Source organism: Amaranthus tricolor, chromosome 2 (assembly GCF_026212465.1).
Source record: "Amaranthus tricolor cultivar Red isolate AtriRed21 chromosome 2, ASM2621246v1, whole genome shotgun sequence".
NCBI lineage: Eukaryota > Viridiplantae > Streptophyta > Magnoliopsida > Caryophyllales > Amaranthaceae > Amaranthus > Amaranthus tricolor.
In genome coordinates this window covers 9,953,874-9,973,640 of record NC_080048.1, presented here as the reverse complement: position 1 = coordinate 9,973,640, position 19,767 = coordinate 9,953,874, and the positions used below count along the sequence as shown (strand labels likewise).

Genomic DNA, 19,767 nt, shown 5'->3' with positions numbered 1-19,767 from the left:
CATTAAGAATAATGTAAATAGACATTTAAAAAATTTAAAATAAACATTAAAAATATGGTAAGTAAGCATTAAGGATAACATAAGTAAGCATTAAGAATATGATAAGTAGACATTAATTTTTAATGGGTTGGGTTTGAGATACGTCTTTTAAAAAACTAGTTATTTGTTAAATAGTATTATCAAGAGTATAATTTATTTGTAAAGTTTTGAATTTAGATCTAATGTTCATAATAGTATAATAAAAAAGTAAAAAAAAATAATGTCGCCGCACATTTACATAAGCAAACACTAGTCCATTGGATGGTTATTAGCTCTTCCTGTGTAAGTTTAAGCTTCATCCAGCCTTCAAAAAAGGTAAACGTAAACCTTCACACTTTTCCCTCTCTTTCTGCCTACATATTCACCCCACATTTCCTCAAATTCATTACTCATTAGGTTAATACTCCATAGCAGAACCAAAACCCTCGATAAACCCATTCCTTCTTCTAATCTCTCTCTCTATCCAAATTCGATCATCATCAAAATGTTTACTCCTTCAACGAAGAAGAAATCGAACTACAGTTCCTTCAAAGATCGAAATGTCGGCCACCAAATGACGCCGTCCTTCGATTTTTCTCCGACAACTCCGGTTGCTGATAATCACGCTTCAATTAACGACGACGTTTCAATCCATTTTCGTCCCAAAACCGGCACTCCTGCTCCTTGGGCTTCTCGCCTTTCTGTTCTTGCCAGGTTTCCTCTAATTAATTATTCATTTCTCTGTTTATTCAAATTCCTGATTTGTTAATTTTTCATAAATATTCCAGAGTGATTATGGCCTTAATTCTTGTCTTGCATTTTGATGTAATTGTTCCAGTAATCTGCATTAAGGGGTAATACCTGTACTTGTCGTGCTTTAGATGGATGACGGATGATGTTAGTTCATTTGCACCTGGAGTGTGAGGGCAGTGATATTTTGTTTGGTCACACTGAGATAAACGTGTATCATAAGAGTTTCAGAAAATGAAAGAATATACTTCTATTACAATATGAAATTGTTGCTGTATGTAGGGTTGGCATTTCATGTCTTACTGAGATTGGGATCTTGATCTGTAATCTGTATCCTACCAATGCATTTTATTTGTTTGATTGGTGACTTTGTTCACCCAAGGTTTCACTTGATTGAGCTAAGTGTTTAGACTCTTGTAATTGGGGTTATGGAGTATGGGAGGAAGAGATTAATCCCAATGGATTTTCTTGGCTACATTAAGCTAAGGCTTTGGGAATCATTAAAGAAGTTTGTCACCATCAACTTGGAGTTTCATTGCATGTGATTGTGTAGCTTGGAAAGGTTAGGTATGGTGGGAAGTGTATACCAATGGAAGTTTTCATTTTGGTGCAAACATGAAAAAAGTTGATATGACACTGAAAGTAGTGCAAGAAACTTTGAATTTTTGATTTCCTGTGTTCCTTGCTTGATTAGGTACATGGCAAGTCTCCAGAATGCTCCTACACCCTGTTTCTTCTCTATTTTGTTTATGACTTTAGTTAATACTTTTGTTACTGCTTTTGTATATTTTGCTCCTTTTATATAAAGGCATTACGTTAGGCTTGGTTAAGTACTTTCACATGTAGACACAACCACAAAAGTCTCTGGAATACTCTCTCCATTCTCTTCCTTACTCTATTAGTTTCTCTACCATTGTAATTTCTTTATATTTACGAGTTTATGCTCTTAGCCATAATTCTGTAAACCTCGTAAAGTCGTTTGTTCTACTTGTTTATTGCTCATGTGATTTTTTAATTACTTGCACAATTGTTCTAGATCATTAATTGAATCACTCAGTTCATTCCTCAACGTTCCTAAATCCTAACCCTTTTTCTTTGCTTTTGCTTGTTAGTGTAAGGATCACTTCAATATTCATGTAAAAATAAGTCCCCATCTTATCATATCAACCTCGTCATAAACATTTCCAAATTTAATTGTTACGGTGTAAAAACACCGCATCACTTTAAGGGCTATTTCATGGTATTGCCCGATATTTAGTGATGTGACTATTACGTCTACCTCATCACTGCATCACCATTTCGCCGTATCCATTTACACAATTGCGACCATTCCTCCATTTTTGCACTATTAATTATATTTGGTTGTGTATGATTTGCCATGTCATAAATTGTTAGATTTTCAGCATAGCTCTTCATCACTTTCATGAAAATGCAAGTAAAATAAGATTGTTAAATCTTTTCTTGATAACACCGAAGTTGGAAAGATTTGGTCTAAATTTTCTCGATAATCAAGAATTAGATGCCATTGTGAGATGCCTCTTTCATTTTTGTTTTTTTGAATGCTGGAATCAATTTTCTTCTACTTATGGCGATCTCTCGTTCGTGAAATGTATTGTGCGAACCATGTACTTTATGGTGACCACAACAACAGGAACAATGCAAGAGCCTTAATCCCAAAAGGTTATAGTCGGCTATATAAACCAATATATCAGTTCTAATGATTATCCACATGGATTCTTCTTCTCCATTCGTTTCAGTTTTCCTCAATGTCAGTTTGCAAGTCTAAATCCTTCATATCATTTTCTAGTCTTGTTCTCCTAGTTATCTTAGGTCTTTCTCGTCCTGTTATTTAGTCCCTCGAGTTCCAACTTTCTATCTTCATCAGCGATTCTCTTTCATCCTTTCCTTAATATTTGCAGCTACTAAATGTCTGTACTCTTTTTTATACCTTCTTTTCAAATTCTATTCCTTAAGGTATGCCTACTCATAAATCGAAGCATTTACAATGCCACTACTTCCATCGTTCAGATCCTTTCTAAAAGCCCATCGTTCAGATCCTGGTCTAATAGCCATTCGATAAAACACTCCCTTTAACTTTAAGAGTACACCCCAATCACATAATATTTTAGTAGTTGCTCTTTACTTTTTCCACCCACACTTAATTCTGTGGGTCACATCTTGTTGGCTATCCTCACTACTCTAAAATATGGACTCCAACTTAATTTAAAACTTTGTCTTGCTCCAACTTAATTTAAAACTTCGTGACTCCAACTCTTGTGTCCATCATTTGAACTCATCATTTACCCTCTCCCTGGTCTTATCTATTAAAATAATGTTATCAGCAAACGACATGCACCAATGCACGTCTCCTTGTATCAATCAAATTATCTCTCTGGAACCGTTGCAATAAGAAAGGGTCTTCAGGTCGAGCCCTAATGAAGGCCAATTGTGATTAGAAAATCCTCTGTTGTCCGTTTACGTGTTATAATATTCGTCTATTCTTTTCGATACATATCTTGCACTATATTAATGTATAACCTTACACTTTAGGCAACTACCTCTGTCTACCATCGTTGTCAAAAAATTGTCAATATGGGTTGCATTTACTCTTGTTCTAAAAGTCATCTGTTGGCTAGTCTCCTCATAAACTATGTGCTAGCAACTAAGAAATCGTATGAGCGTGCAAAATTCAAAGCCTCTCCTTTTGTATTCCTAGTTTTATGGCCAAAGCCTCCATGAAACGCTCTCATAGCCACTGCGACATACCCCTACGTGCCTTTTCAAATCACCTCTGATATAGATGTTTCTCATTTATCGGTATATCTACACCATATCATCGAGAACTTCCAGAATTTCCTTTTAATTGATTCCTCTATCCCCACTTGCGCTGCATAAACAATTATGACTTTCAAAATCTCTTTATCATATATAAGTTCATTCTTATAATCCTATTGTTCTTCGAGCAAACCCCAACAACATCCTTATATGTTCGTTTATCCATAATAACACCAATTGTATTCCTATTTCTATCTTGTTATGAGCACCTCAATTTATATTCTTGCCTTTCATCTACTATTGTTTTGATCCTATCTTTAACCCATTTTATCTCTTGTAGATATTAAATGTTAATTTTTCTCATTTCCATGATATTCACCAGCTCTGAAATCCTATAAGTCAAGCTACCAATGTTCCAAGATCCCATTCTTAAGCTAGGACTCTTAGTTTTCCTCAACCTGTGATGCTTAAACCCTATGTGCCTTTGCTCATTTGACACTACGCTCGGGTCAAGTGGCACGCCAAATTTGTACGACCTAAGAAGTGCAATGCGTTGCTGAGTAGGATACGCCCCCATGAGAATTGATTTTTTGTTCATGATCATTGGATGTGACTAAGTTTTACCGAGTTGATTATAACAAACCTACCACTCACCCTCCTCCTTTATCCGGGCATCAGACTGGCAATAAGTGATAAACACCGACAAGCGGAGTTATCTGCTCCATGGTGACCAAATTCTTTAAATAAATGCAGGGCTAAAAAGTCTAATCATGTATATACATTTGTATGAGATGGTACGCAGAGCACCAAGACATTTAGAAGTTCTGATGTATTTTTTAAAAGAACTTCTAGATATCATCATATATTTGAATATCTTTATATCAACAATGCTTTTTTTCTTCCCTGTTTTTGAGTGTTTTTTTTTCCTCTTTGTTTAAGAGAAATCGTGATGACAATTTGGTGAGAACTATTACTATACTTGTCATTCATGCTGAAATTTTATCTTGATAAATATTCCTGTAGCCAGATCTTAAATGTTTACTCTTTCTAATGTTTGTATACCATTTAAACGTTTGAATTTACGCAATTATACTTTTATCATTTTGTTTGTTTGTAGAATTTTTTTGGTTTGTACTTAGAAGGCTCAATATCTAGAGGTTCTTATGTTCAACATTTCTCTGTTGTAACCATTTAAGCTTCTGCTTGAATGCTCCTGGATTGTGGTGTCTGTTGTATTTAACTGCCATGATCGTAGCTTTGAAGTGAGGATAAAAGCAAACGCTGACTTATTATTGTGTCTTTACTGTTCAGAATAGCTCCAGCAAAGAAAAGTGAGCATTTGAATAATAGAGACCCACCAGAGCCTGTTTATGTTGGTGAATTTCCACAAGCTGTTCATGCTGAACAAACAAATATCTTGCGGAAGTGTGTCCCAGGTTGATTATTGTACCATGGCTTTTTGATCATAAAATGTTTTCTTGTCTGACCTTCTTTTGGGAGATTGATACGTTTCCTTTATGCACACTGGCAGGTGAAGCATGTATTGCTGGTGGATTGGACAAGGAAACTGCTTTGTCTTGGATGATTTGTGGAAAGAAACTTTTTGTATGGAATTACCTATCACCTGCTGCTTCAAAAAGATGTGTAATTCTTGATCTTCCATCTGATATTTTTGGAAGTACCAGTAGAAAACCATATCTCGGTGATACTTGGTTGCTTTGTGTCATCAATTGGGACAGTGCTCACCATAGTAGCAGTATGGTAAAGCAGTTGACTTCAGCCGGAGTTGTTTTGTGCAATCAAAAAAGTCGAGCTGTTGTTTATTGGCCTGATATATTTTCAGATGAGGAGGCTAGTTTTGTAATCAGTCTTGCATCTCCAGAAGAGCTGGGGACCAATTCCTCAATGGAGCACAGTAAAGGTTCTCTTAGTCAATTGCATGCAGGCAGCAGGCATGATACCCTTTCAGCTGAACCAAGGTCCTTTAACTCCTTGATCGCTTCTACCATCCCTTTTAATCACCATGCTTGTGTTGCACTTGCTACTAGTTCGAATGGTGAACTCTGGCAGTTCATTTGCAGTCCTGCTGGAATTCTTCGTCAAAATAGACATGATGTTGTCACATCTTTTAGTTCACGCAGTCAGATGCCAGGGAATAATAGGTATCCTAGGTCTCTTATTTGGCGTTTTCCATCTATCCCAAAAGGAGAATCTGATAGGCAGTTTTTTCTACTTACTGATCATGAAATACAGTGCTTCAGTGTTAACCTTTCACCTAATCCAACTTTGTCAAAAATCTGGTCCCATGAAATCATTGGCACTGATGATGATTTTGGAATTAAAAAAGACCTGGTTGGTCAGAAAAGAATATGGCCTTTGGATATTCAGATTGATGAGCATGGTAAAGAACTAACCATTCTTGTTGCTATATTCTATAAGGATCGTCTAAGCAGTTCAAACTATACACAGTATTCTCTTTTGGCATTGCAATACAAATCTGGTATTGATGAAAGCTCTATGGTTACGCATGGAGAGGTGTTAGAGAAGAAATCCCCGATACAGGTTGTAATTCCAAAGGCAAGAGTGGAAGAAGAAGACTTCTTATTTTCAATGAGATTGAGAATAGGTGGAAAACCTTCAGGATCTGCTGTCATTATCTCTGGAGATGGAACTGCAACTGTTTCCTATTTTTGGAGAAACTCAACCAAGCTTTACCGATTTGATCTTCCATATGATGCTGGAAAAGTTGTTGATGCATCAGTTTTCCCTGCTAGTGATGATAGAGAAGAGGGTGTTTGGGTTGTATTGACTGAGAAAGCTGGAGTATGGGCAATACCAGAGAAGGCAGTGTTGTTTGGTGGAGTGGAACCTCAAGAGGGAAGCTCGAATGAAAGATCTTTTGCAGAAAAAAAAAACGTTCTAATTACAGCTAGTGTTTCACCTGATAAATCTGATTTAGATGTTCAGGATATGTATGGCAAGCAGAGGGCTGGGTCTACAGGAGCTGCTGGCAGGAATGCTCAAGATGAAGAAGCAGACGCTTTGCTCAATCGCCTATTTAATGATTTTCTTCTGTCAGGCCAGGTTGACGGGTCTCTTGAAAAATTGAAGAGTGTTGGGGCATTTGAAAGGGATGGAGAAACTAATGCATTTGCTCGAGCTAGCAAATCCATTGTTGATTCTCTGGCTAAGCACTGGACAACTACCAGAAGCGCCGAAATAGTTTCTTTAGCTGTTGTAACAACCCAACTTATGGAGAAATTACAAAAACATGATAAATATCTTCTTTTTCTGGCATTATCCAAGTGCCATGACGAATTATGCACGAGACAGAGTAAGCTTCTCATAACTAACTAGACGTTGTTACCTCTTGTTTAATTTAGATCTATAATTTTGTAGTACTCGTGATGCTTACCTTTTATTTGAATTCATTGAGGCTCGAGGTTAGGAAAGAAAGTTCCACATTTGTGTTTGGTTTTGTTGAGACTAATTTGCATGATTCCTAATTCCTCTTTGACTACTTCGATGGGATGTTGAATTTGATTCCGATTCCCTCTTTACCACTCCGATAGTCTTAAAATTTCCCATTTTTTGTTTACTCTTTCCAAAAAAGTATGTTATAATCTTTGCTGAATACTAAAATGATGAAACTATTCTCAATCTTTCATATTGGGAAAGGGTTGTTGAAGACAAATTGAACTGGGTATCTTTCATTTTTCTCTTTAGTCTTGCATTAGAAGGCTTTCTACTTGGAATCTTTGCTTTTGAATGTGTGCCTAGTCGCACCTCCTTGAGTGTGTGCTGGGCTGCATGGCTTGATAGGGTTGGAAAAGGCATGTGTCTTAGAGTATCTTTTGGTCTTGGTCTCAGTAAAAGCTTATTTGATGGTCGCAGACTGGCATCCACTATGTATGTTTTCTATTGTCTTTGTTATTTCTCTTCTTTTAGGTTATTAAGGCTTATCTTTTTTGGCGTTTTTATTGTAAATTTATTTTGGGCATTGGAGCGCCACTCACTCCAAGGCTAAAGCCTACAATTTAGGCTCTTGGGACCCTCAGTGCCTTGAAGTCGTGCCTTTTCAAATTAAGCTTGTGATGGACTTCATGTAATTTTACTCAATAAATTTTGCTGCAAGGAATTGATTGTTATTGCCAGCTAAACCTGAATGACACTGTAAAACTTGTGGACCCTGAAGCCTTCAAATGAGTAGTTGAATTACTGGACATCTCAAACTGCTGTTTCAATGCACAAAATGAAAATATGATCTATGTCTTGCGATGTGAAGAAATTAGGGAGTTTAATAGATGCTAATGTGGTAATTAACAGAGCAAATGCAAGCACTTGTAGATTGGAAATGTTTGTCAGTTCATGGATTGTGATTCAATTTAAAGCAAATAAATGGTGAATTGAGAGCATTTAGAACATGCATGTCTTATGTCTGGTATTGTCAAATATTTTTTTTTCTTTGCCAATAATTCCTGGGTAATTTTGTTTTTGTTTATAATACACTGCCATGAATGAATATATAACATATGAATAAAAAATTTATACTGCATAAGCCAGTGTGCTCTATTCTGTCTCCTTCTCTTTCTGGTGTCTTTGCTTCTTTTTTTTTCACTTCTTTTGTTTTGCTTTTGGATATTCGTGAATAGGTGAATCAATAATTGATTCTGAGTGACAACCTGTGAGTGTTGTAAAGTTAAAGAAGTTATAAACAAATAAAGTTAGAAAAAAATAAAACTAAGCAAATTAGAATAATAAAGCTATTGTACATTTTGAAATATTGATTTGCTGATTGATAAACAAACTGCTTTCCTGTACTTGCGTATTCTTCTTTGTTTTACCTTTGCCCTTCTTTGTTTTGCCTTTGCTCTTCTTTGTTTTGGATTCTCGGTAGTTTGGAATACTTTCCTTCATGTTCCATTTTTGGGTATGAAATAGCCAACTGAGATCTGTCTATGTTTTCCCAGCTGACTATTACAAACAATCTGGTGTGATATGTTTTGTCTAGGACGTACTCTGCAAATCATATTGGAAGATGGAGAAAAGCTGACTGGCATGATTCAACTTAGGGAACTGCAAAATTTGATCAGTCAGAACCGTTCAATTGGAATGAACTCCCAGCACTCAGGTGCTAATGGGGAAGCTTCTGGTTCTCTATGGGATTTAATTCAGATAGTTGGTGAGAGAGCCCGCCGAAATGCTGTACTTTTGATGGATAGGGACAATGCTGAAGTCTTCTATAGTAAGATCTCTAATCTTGAAGAGATATTTTATTGCTTGGAAAAGCACTTGGATTACATTATAAATGTTGGACAGCCATTTAAGGTTCAGGTTCAGCGAGTTTGTGAACTATCAAAAGAATGCGTGACTTTACTCCGCAGTGCTATGCAATACAAAAATGAGCATCATGTTTGGTATCCGCCTCCAGATGGCTTGGTACCTTGGTATAGCCAGCCTGTTGTGCGTGATGGGCTTTGGAGCGTTGCTTCTTTTATGATTAAAATTTTAGATGATACATCTGGCATTGATTTGTCATCCAAGTCAGATATTTGTTCCCATCTGGAGGTGTTAGCTGATGTTGTATTGGAGGCCTATGTTGGTGCCATCACTGCAAAAATTGAGCGTGGTGAAGAGCATAAAGGCCTTTCGGATGAGTATTGGAGAAAAAGGGATGCACTTTTTGATTCTCTCTATCAGCAGATTAAAGGCTTTGTGAATGTTAGGTGCCAGGTTTGTTTTCTTGTTCTTTTTCCTCTCTCTAATTTCATACTAAGCTGAGATTATTTTTGATTTTTCACCCTTTGCACAAAAGACGAAAAATGAGTTTTAGTTCTGTAAAATTAATTCTGAAAATTCTTAATTTCATAAAAACCTTATAATTCTGCAGGATTCTGATGAGAAAGAACAGAAAGAATTAGTTCTTAGAGAGCTGTCATCAAATTTGTTGTCTGTTGCAAGGCGGCATGAGGCATACCGAACTCTTTGGAACATTTGCTGTGACCTCAATGATTCCACTCTCCTTAAAGAGCTCATGGTATGACCTTTATTCCCTTTTCAATAACAAAATTTCAGCAAATTCTGAATTTCTGCATATTTACTAAACATTTCTATTTGCTTAAGTTCATAAAAAATGTTAGTGCTGGACCTTATCTTTCCAGTTCTGAAAGCTCTATCAGATTAAAAGTTTTCAATGACCATATTCTTCTGTATTACTATCCATACTATTGCGCAATGCCATTAAGTGGCTCCCACCTAGGGTGGGGTTTGGGAGGGTCGTATGCACGTATCTTACCCTTGTTAATGATAAAACTAACAAAGAGGTTATTTCCGATTGACCCTTGGTAGCAAATGTCATGTGCAACTTCACATAAATAAGAAGTGTATGTGATTTAATTAACCATTACTTTAGTTCATTATCATCCGAAACCGAAGAACTATAAATGTTTGGCCCCATTGAAATAATGGATATGAACAATTGTTGATGTACCTTTTCATTCTTTTTGCTTATCTTGAGCAAACTTTTTTTTTTTCATTTATTTCCTTTTCTTTGACTTTTATATTTCTGTTTTTTTTTTTTTTTTTTTTTTTTTTTTTTGTGAAATGGTTTTTCTGATTGTTTGAGTTCAAGTATTGTGACTCAATATTATTTCTTATGTTTGACCATCCAAAATATGCTGGCTTTCCTTGGTATATATGGTTATTAATCTCAAAGATTTGATATTACTCTAAACATTACATGTACTTGATACGTTTAATTTATATCTATGTAGTTTCCTTAAACAAAAAATACACTTAGCATTTTGGTTTCGTTTTTGTGCATGTACACGTGTATGCATACATATGCACACATAATTTACTTGCTATTCACATATACTTTATTTTCTTTCTTAATTACCATGTTCTAGGTGAAATATTGAAGTGTTTTTTTCTCACGTTCAAGGTTTATTAAGTTTCTTGAATTACCTCGGAATATCAGACTTAAGATTACTGTATTCAAAAGCTTAGTTTATAAGGCATGAGGCACCCTAAGGCACTAAAGATCCATAAAGTCTAGGCTGAGAACAAAGCATGTAAAACAAGTTAAAAACCTAAGAATAAAACCAAGCAAAAGAGAAATGACGAGGAAGAAGAGAAATAAAGAACAACAGTGTATATATTACTCATGGGTGGGCATGTCTAATTTGCTTCTGCTGAGGTTGAGAACAAAAGGGGCTTTAAGGCTTTGGTGCTATAGATCTCCGCTCGAAAAAATAACCTCAACTTCCTTCTCAAAGTGCTTGACCCTTCGTTTGCCCAAGGTGCCCAACTTATCACCTGCCCAAGGCACTCTCCTTAGGTGCGCTTTTCAAAACTAATGTTCAAGAAGATGACGAGGATGGTAAATTTGTCAAATTTTCATAGAAGTTTTACTTAAGAGGAAACCGTTTACCTTTAGAATGATAGTCTGTAGATGCACACTTTTTATATGTTTATGGATGGAAGGACATATCAAGTTATGTTGCTTGTACTTACCACTTTTCCTAGCTTTACCGGTGTTGAGATGACACCCCCTTGACTTGAATTGATAATTTGTGTCTAAAAACTTGTAGAAGATGAAAGGTTTGGCTATTTTCACGACATCAGAAAAAGAAGTTGATATAAAGGGCACCCACAATCCCTGATCTAGTGGCTTATATAAGATGTTCTATCAAAAATTCCATCAATATAAGATCTAGCCTTCTAGGGTAGCGGCCATAGGTTTGGACTTTGGAGAGCAAAAGTGGTAGTTGACTTTTCTTATTAATCACCAAGTTAGCTAGATGACAACCCGGAAAAAATGAAGGATTGTGGAAGATTAGAGGAAGACACTAATTTTTGTAATTAGGTTTTAGGGAATTCCTTTTTTTTTTTTTTTGAAGCTTCTTTCCTAGTAGTTGTGTTAAATAAGTAAAATGAATAAAAAAATTAAGGTGAAGGATAGAATCAAAAGTAAGTTTTATCTATTTTTTATTCTTTTGAGGAAAAGATAAAAAATAATTAGATCATGAAAGTTATTGATATGCTTGTGTACATATTATAAATTTGGATAGTTATCACTTGGGTCATAATATCATCTAGTTAGGAATAAGTCATGTTGGACCGTGCTACCTGTTGTATCGATGGTTTGAAAGTCGAGCCCCTAACCATAAGATCAAAAATAAGTCATGTTGGTTGCTTGGATTAATTCCCAAGTCTTACCTGTTTCGAGTTAAAATATTATAATTTAGGAGTTAACATATTAAGTGATGTCTAAAGCTTTCAGCCACCTTTGCATCTTAGGGTTTCGATGAGTGGTTTTATCTTTTACTGAAGTAATAATGCATTTAATGCTAATGTTTTGCAATCTTTATATTTCTCAGTCCTTCTTTTATGTTCCCTAGAACTTTCCTAAAGTAGGCACATCCAAATTGTGTGGTAAAAAGTAATATATGGACTGGCAGTAGTATTTAGAGCACCTTGTCCACTATTTCTCGAGTATATTCTGTGTATTTTTCTGGAATAAAGAATGATTATTGTCTGTTCTTCATAACTGCTTGATAAATCAGGCTTCAAAACAATTTTAGTCATTTCTTCCTACTGTTGTGATCATGGTAGTAGAACTCCATGCTATAAAACAGAAGGCAAGAGTATGAAGATATTTGGACCAGAATAAAACTTTACAATTAGCTAAACAGTTTTTTATTAAGCCTTTTCCTTTTTGTCTATTATGTCTAGTGTGTATATCACATGGTAGAAACCTAAAATATGATTTTCTTTGTGCAGCATGAAAGTATGGGACTGAGAGGAGGGTTCAGTTATTATGTGTTCGAGCAATTGTACAAGAATGAACAATTTCCTAAACTTCTGAGGTTAGGGGAAGAGTTTCCCCAGGAGCTTATGATTTTCCTGAAGGATCACTCGAATCTTCTGTGGCTTCATGAAGTTTTTCTTCATCATTATTCCTCCGCTTCAAAAACTCTTCATGCTTTGGCTATTTCTGCAGATGAAAGGTTGTTTTCAGCAGAAGAGACAAATATGGAATCTAGAAAAACAGACTTAACATTACTTGAAAGGAAACGTCTCTTACATCTATCTAAGATAGCTTCTGCTGCAGGTTTGCCTCTGTCTTTCATTGTTTAAAAACTTTTATTTTCTTATAATTGTAAAACGCCTTTCAGTATTTATAAAATTTACCTAAACCGATACTAGGTAATTTTTTGGCTGTCAATTTGTGGTTTCAAGAAAGAGCTATGCCCTCACTTCTATTAGAGGAAAGGATTCTGATCATTATAAGTTCTCTCGGGAAAAGGTAATTGAGACCTGAGAGATATATTAGATAGATAACAAGTTGATGTGTATGACAACATATAGTTATCGTAGTGCTTTTGATAATTCTACCTTGATGTGTATCCATATTGAAGTGTTAAATAATTAGTACAAGTGACTGATTGTAAACTGGAGACTGATATCTGCTTAAAATAATGTATGTCTTGATGAAGATATAAGCAGAGCTTTTTATAGGTACATAAAATTTTGTTCATCAACAAAGCACCAAGAAAAACTCAAAACAAGGCTCGGCTACCACAGATCGGAACCTTAGCCATAACGAGAATACACAGATTGGAACCTTAGCCATAACGAGAATAAGCAGCAGCAAGGAAGGTCCATAACAAATTACGAATTCTGAATCCATCTAGAATCTACCTTAGACACATTTTTCTTAAAAGCAAAGCTAGACCTCGTCCTAATCCCCATTTGGATCTGTTGTTCCACTCATGACTTTCTTTTTCCATAAAGCTAGATTTTGTACTTAGCAAATCCAAGGAAGGACCCTATGAACAATAGAAATAAACTTTCCTTCTAGTGAAAGAAGAGTGAACTTTAGCACATCTAGCATTCAAAGCCTGCACGGAAAGCCTAACTAACTCAGAATGGTATTCAACCAGGTAAGGCCAAAGGGATAGCGGAGGAACAGATAATCACAGATTCAGGCTGATGTGCATACCACGCTCCTCAGAATCCAACACTTCCCATTGTTTCAGTCTATTCCTGGTCTTAGTCCAAACAAGAGAAAGAATAATTTTGTTGGAACTGTCACTCTACACCACACTATATTGACTCAAGAAGGGTGAGGAGGATTCAAGGATAAAAGTCTAGATATTCCCCTAGTATTATTAGGCCAAAGCAAGATTTCGTGATCTTTAATCATGTTCTTCACATAACAACCCAACTGGAATTGATATTAGGGGAGTAAGTCCACCAATCTCCTCCCTTGATATATCAATCTAAGCCAGAGGCTTTCTTTACCAGAAGCCATATGACTGCTTTGCAACAATTGCAACATTTCTAATATAACCCACTCCCCTATGCCCTAGCTTTTTTAGGAGAGAAAATTCTATCACTTTACACTTGAAGCCGCCCAAATGCGGGTTTTGTCACATATTTACAATGCAGAAAATATTGGTTTGTTTTTTTTCAAATCTCTTACAATGCAGCGTATGCGATATGTTGCGATGCGGCCATGTTTATATACTATGTTCTGAGGTGTATTTGGATGGGCTAGTTTGCACTGGTCTTTGATAGATTTATATGATCGTTAGTCTCATGTCATCTAGTCCTACTCAGCTGTCTTATCATTACCTAAGTTTGCTGTAGTTTGCTTCTTGATGGTGTGTTATAAGCTTCTTGGGCCTGTAGCTCAGTGTATGTACTACCTGTTTATTTGGATTTATGTATCTTGTACGCTTCTCAAATCAGAAAAATAATATACACAATCTTGCAGGCAAAGATGCAAACTATGGTGCAGAACTAAAGCGTATTGATGCTGATTTGAAGATATTAAGGGCACAGGTATCTCTAGATGCACTATGACTACTTCACATGTTTCTTTGTGATTATATGAGATTAAATTATGCATAGAAATCTCATTGAAGCTTGAAGGACAGCTGATGAGCTAAATACAACTACTTTTAAGTTTTTGATGTATCACCGGACGGACATGCTGGGTGATACAAACTTTGAATTTCGAAAACACATTGGGGATGAATGATCGAAGGTTTGAGATGTGTTTTAAGGACTTCAGATAGATGGAGAGGGGAATAAGAGAGGTAGGAGCACAACTTGGGGGGGGGGGGGGGGGGGGGAGGGAATAATTGTATAGAACAACGCTAAAGCCTTGATCTTTAAAGATTAAAGTCGACTACATGAGCCGATATATTAATTCCAATGGTCACGTACATTGATTCTTCTTTTGCATTCATTTTGATTTTCTACCATCTTAATTTTTAATGTCTAAATCCTTTATCTTTTTCTCCACCCATGTACTCCCAAGTCATCTTCGGTCTTCTACGCCCTCTCTTTATGTCTCCCAAACTCCAACTATCTATTTTCATTACGAGTTCATTAATACGTCCTTGTACAATACATGTCCAAACCATCTTGAACAATTCTCTTTCATCTTGTCCACGTTATTTGCAACTCTAGAACCCTTTCTTATTTCTTCATTTCGAAATATATTCCTTAAGACATGCCCACTCATCCATCGAAGCATTCATATTTTCGTTACTCATATCTTCCTCCTATGATCCTCAATAAAATTTTTCAACATTATGATCTATATAGTAGCATTGGTCTAATGGTCATTCGGTAAAATTTTCTTTTAGCTTTAAGGGTGCACCTCAATTAGATGATATTCCAATAGGCAAACTCCATTTTTTCCACCCACACTTAATTCTATGGTTCATATCTTGTTGGATATCCCCATTATTTTGAAATATGGACCTAAGGTATCTGAAGCATCCACTTAGAGTGATTTCTTTCCATTTTAACTTTTAAGTGTCTCTCGTTATCTTGTTTGTGCTGAAGTTACTCTCCATGCCTTAATTTGAAACTTCGTGACTCCAATTCTTGTCTCCAAGCTAATTCGACTTACCTTGATTCATATGCCTGAAAGGCTTTTTCAATCGAAGCTAATCAGCTTTCAGGAGAAAGAAAATTGTAAGACAAGAATAGTGAATTTAAACTACCTAAGGACGAGCCTAAATTTTAAGATTGAAAATTCTAACTTTAAATTATGTATCTCAGGATGGCGCCTTGTTCTTGCTTCACACGTCCATCTGTTATCTTACACTTGGATTGATTCAAACTGTTCTAATCTTGTAACAACATTTTTCCAGTTGTACATTAAAGTTCAGATTCTTTAGTTGATTGAAGCTTCTCACGCCTATCGACTAATTTTTCCTTGTTTTTTCTGAACTCCTTTGACCAATTAAAATCAAGTATTTAAACTTTCAAAAATCTTTAGTTGTGCAACAGAAGGTCGCCAATTCTTCCTATTTTCGTGCTTTTTGACTTGTTTAAATACTTTTTTTTTTAATTGGGGTATATGGTTTTCAAATTTGTAGTTGAACTTTGAATCGGTCATGGTTAGAAATAGGAAATGGATGAATTCTTCAAAAGGTAGCCATTTTCTTAAGGGAAATTATCAATGGTATCTCTGCATTTTTACACTTTATCATTGGTGCCCCTATTTTTTACGATTATTTATGGTACCCCAGCATTTAATGCTAATTACAATCGTGACATTAATGATGATTTTGCCGTTAGCTAACCATGGTTACTTTTTCTCGCTTATAAACCAACCCACCATGTTTCTTCCCAGTTTTCTGAACCTTTCTTCTTCTTTCCTTTTGATTTTGCTCTTTCTCTCCATCCATGGCTTCCTCTTCAAAGTAATCCTTTATATGCATCCCCAAAAAAGAGCAATACAAAAGAACAAAAAGTCCCACATCTTTTATATGCATCTTTTGCAGCTTCACCATCCCAAATACAATAATTCCTTCTCATTTCATCAATAAATTCGAAACCTCAACTCTTTAACTAACAACAATAGCAAAAAAAACCCTTCACTAAAATGAACTTTGAGCAAAACACCTAGTTGAATATAATGTAGAAATTGCTTCTGGACAAACAAAATACACAAATTGAAAAGAACTCAAATGAGAAAAATTGATATTGAACGCACCATTAGTGTAATAATTGAACACCAAATTGAAAAGAACCCAAATAATTGAACACTATTAGTGTAATAATGGAAAAGAACCCAAATGAGAAAAATTGATATTGACCTAGTTGATTACAAGGAAGATGATATTGAACTCACCATTAGTGTAATAATTGGAGCTTCAGCAATGGAGGAAGAATAACAGGTCCTTGATGATGAAGAAGGAAGCAACCAGGTATGGTCAACCAATGTGATCATGATTTGGTTTAAAAGAATTTAACAGCAACATAACGGCAAAAACGTCATTAATGTCACAATTGTAATTAACATTAAATGCTGGGGGTACCCTTAATAATTGAAAAACACAAGGATACCAATGATAAAAGTGCAAAAACACAGGGATACCATTGATAATTTTCCTTTTCTTAAAGGCTTTTAGAAACCTTTGATTGAGCTCTTCATCTAACCCACATCTAAAATTTCAGGCTCAGTTCAAGCTCACGTGTTATTCTTCTTATCGCACTTTTTTCGCACCCCATCATTGTCCACAATCTAGAATTGCATTAATCCAAATGGATAAAAATTGCGCTGAAAGATGGAAAAAATATAATATTTGAACCTAACTTTATTCGATCAAGACTCTAGACTCGAGAACATGATTAGGACTCCATTATTGGCTCTAGAAGCATAGACCATGAAAACTAAAAGCTTGAATTGAAAAACAAAGACTAAAATTTATAAAACAAACACAAAAGATCAAAAGACCAATATAAGAAAATGAAATGACGAAATCTCGAACCTTAATGACTGATTTGATAAACACGATTAGGACTCCATTATTGGCTTTAGACGCGTACACCATTGGAACTAAAAGCTTGAATTGAAAAACAAAGACTTCAATTTATAAAACAAACACAAAAGATCAAAAGACCAATCTAAGAAAATGAAAAGACGAAATCTCAAACCCTAATGACTGATTTGATACACATTTTAATGAGCTTCAAGAATATTCACGTTTGTGTTCATCAATTGTTGCTCAGAGATTTGACCCCCATGATTGCTGCATAAAATACTCAAAGATGATGAATCAGGATCACCATCATTTTTTTATTTAAACTTAAACTACATCACTGAGTTTTAAAATGAGCGTATGTAATCCGTTTATGAAACCTGATCCAAGTTGTTCATGGCTTTGTCCATACTCACTCCCAAATAAGCGGATGCATTCCTAATTGCCACCTTACAAAATTGTTCATTTCCCCACCTGAGAAAGTCAAAAGTAAAGAAACGGGGATTATCAAATGTATTTTTGGACAAAGTAGGATGTGGCACCATGGAATAAAAATGAGGACATTTCATTACATAACAGCTGCTTTGTAACCAATTTTGAACGTACTGTTGCGAAATCCCGTTATGTAACCTTCAATTGGAGTAACAACCATTATAAGTTGCTATTTTTACATGCTCGCCATTATAATCTTCATTAAATATGTATTAGGCTCTAAAAGGTTCATTTATAAGCTTTAATTTAAATATAGCTCTAGAAAACTTGAATTACTATGGAAAAAATGAATATTTTTAAAGTTATCAATTAACATTGGGATATCCGCAAAATGAATTGTAACATCGGGAGGCGCCGCGTCGGCGACATTGTGAATGTCACCCCATTGCGCCGACATTCGCGAGTTTTTTACTATGTGGAACTTGTCTATCAGCTAAATGCTTGTATAGTTGTGTACTTGTTTTGCACTTGTTTTGCTAGTTAAGATGCAAGTATCTGGCAGACTAATAGTAACAAAATATCTTACTGCAGGAAGATATCTTGAAACTACTTCCTAATGACATAGAGAAGCAACAAATTGGACATCAACTCCTCCCTCCATGGAATCTTATAAGATTGTGCCTCAAAGGTCAAACACCAGAGCTGTTGTTAAAGGCTTTTGACGTGTTTGCATGGACGAGCTCTTCCTTCTGGAAATCCAACAAATCACTTCTAGAAGAGTGTTGGAGAAGTGCAGTAGATCAGGATGACTGGGAAAAGCTCTATCAATTTTCCATCGCAGAAGGATGGAGCGACGAGGATACAATGCGGGTTTTGCGGAAGACAATGCTTTTCCAGGCAGCTAGTAAGTGTTATGGACCGGAATCAGATACATACGAAGGGAGTTTTATTGAAGTATTACCACTGAAGGAAGAGATGAGTGAGGTTCCAAGTATGAAGGATTTTGGTTCTGTTGAAGGGATCTTGATGCAGCATAAAGATTACGCAGAGGCCGGGAAGCTAATGCTGACTGCCTTGATGTTGGGTGCTCAAGTAGATGATGAGGAGTCTAATGGGCCTATTCCCATGGACTAGCTTTTGGATGACTTTTGTTATGTAAGAGCAACTACGAATGCAGTAAGCTAGGGTTAACATCCTATAACACTCCAGTTAACATAGCTATGATGTATATAAATGAGCAATTGAGCATCCTGTTGTACCTTGAAAGGTCTTTTGAGTCGGACAATATAATTTTGTTTTCTAATCTGAGTTGTTTGGTTCACTGGAGAAGGCATCATCCATCCTACTTCTTGGGATTGGAAGGACACCAACAGAGTTGTTTGGTATGCATCAATTATCAATTAGATGGAAAATGGTAGCAAATTGATTGGATGGTTTGAATTGAGGTGACCATAGCCAGTTAATGGGCGAGTCGAACAGGATGTGGCATGGGCAGGATGCAGGACGGATCCGATGTGGGCATTATAAATTGCGGGTTGTGGGGTGGTTTGTGGGGCACGTGGGTATTGGGTCTAACAATTTTTGATCGCTTTAGCAACCGAATAAAAACATTTGATTAGATTACTGGGAACAATAATCTCCTGAAAGTTTGGGAAAGAAAAATGAGTTTGGATAACAAATAGATCTATGGAGTAAATAAATTTAAAAAAACTATGATGAACTCTTCATTTCATCATCTCTTCAAATGTCCAAAGAGTTGACCCTGATTTTGTCATCATCATTCGCACTTTATCATCATCATTAATCACTGTTTTTTTTTTTTTATTTCATCATGTCTGATTATATAATGTTAGTATTGCCTCATTTTTTTGATTTGTTTAACTACTATTTTCTGATTTTCCCGGATCATCATCATTATTAAACTAGAAGAAAATCTAAATATTTCAATCCCAAACAAACATAACTCTTAGTACTAATCTAAAATTAAATCAAAGAAAAA

General features: G+C 35.7%; 1 protein-coding gene across 2 annotated transcripts; it reads left to right on the top strand.

Annotated features, from left to right (window-relative positions):
- The first annotated feature begins 329 nt into the window (after positions 1–329).
- LOC130806840 (nuclear pore complex protein NUP133) lies at positions 330–19,552 on the top strand. 2 transcript variants are annotated; one of them, XM_057672060.1, is made up of 9 exons: positions 330–732; positions 4,855–4,979; positions 5,075–6,877; positions 8,555–9,276; positions 9,434–9,580; positions 12,328–12,658; positions 12,754–12,853; positions 14,327–14,394; positions 18,360–18,498. In XM_057672060.1, the coding sequence occupies exons 1-8, from the start codon at positions 524–526 to the stop codon at positions 14,364–14,366; spliced, it is 3,477 nt and encodes a 1,158-aa protein (XP_057528043.1). In that variant the 5' UTR covers positions 330–523; the 3' UTR covers positions 14,367–14,394; positions 18,360–18,498. The 2 variants fall into 2 exon arrangements, with proteins under 2 accessions (XP_057528043.1, XP_057528042.1); XM_057672059.1 differs by lacking the exon at positions 12,754–12,853 and having other exon boundaries at positions 18,360–19,552.
- The last annotated feature ends 215 nt before the right edge of the window (positions 19,553–19,767 follow it).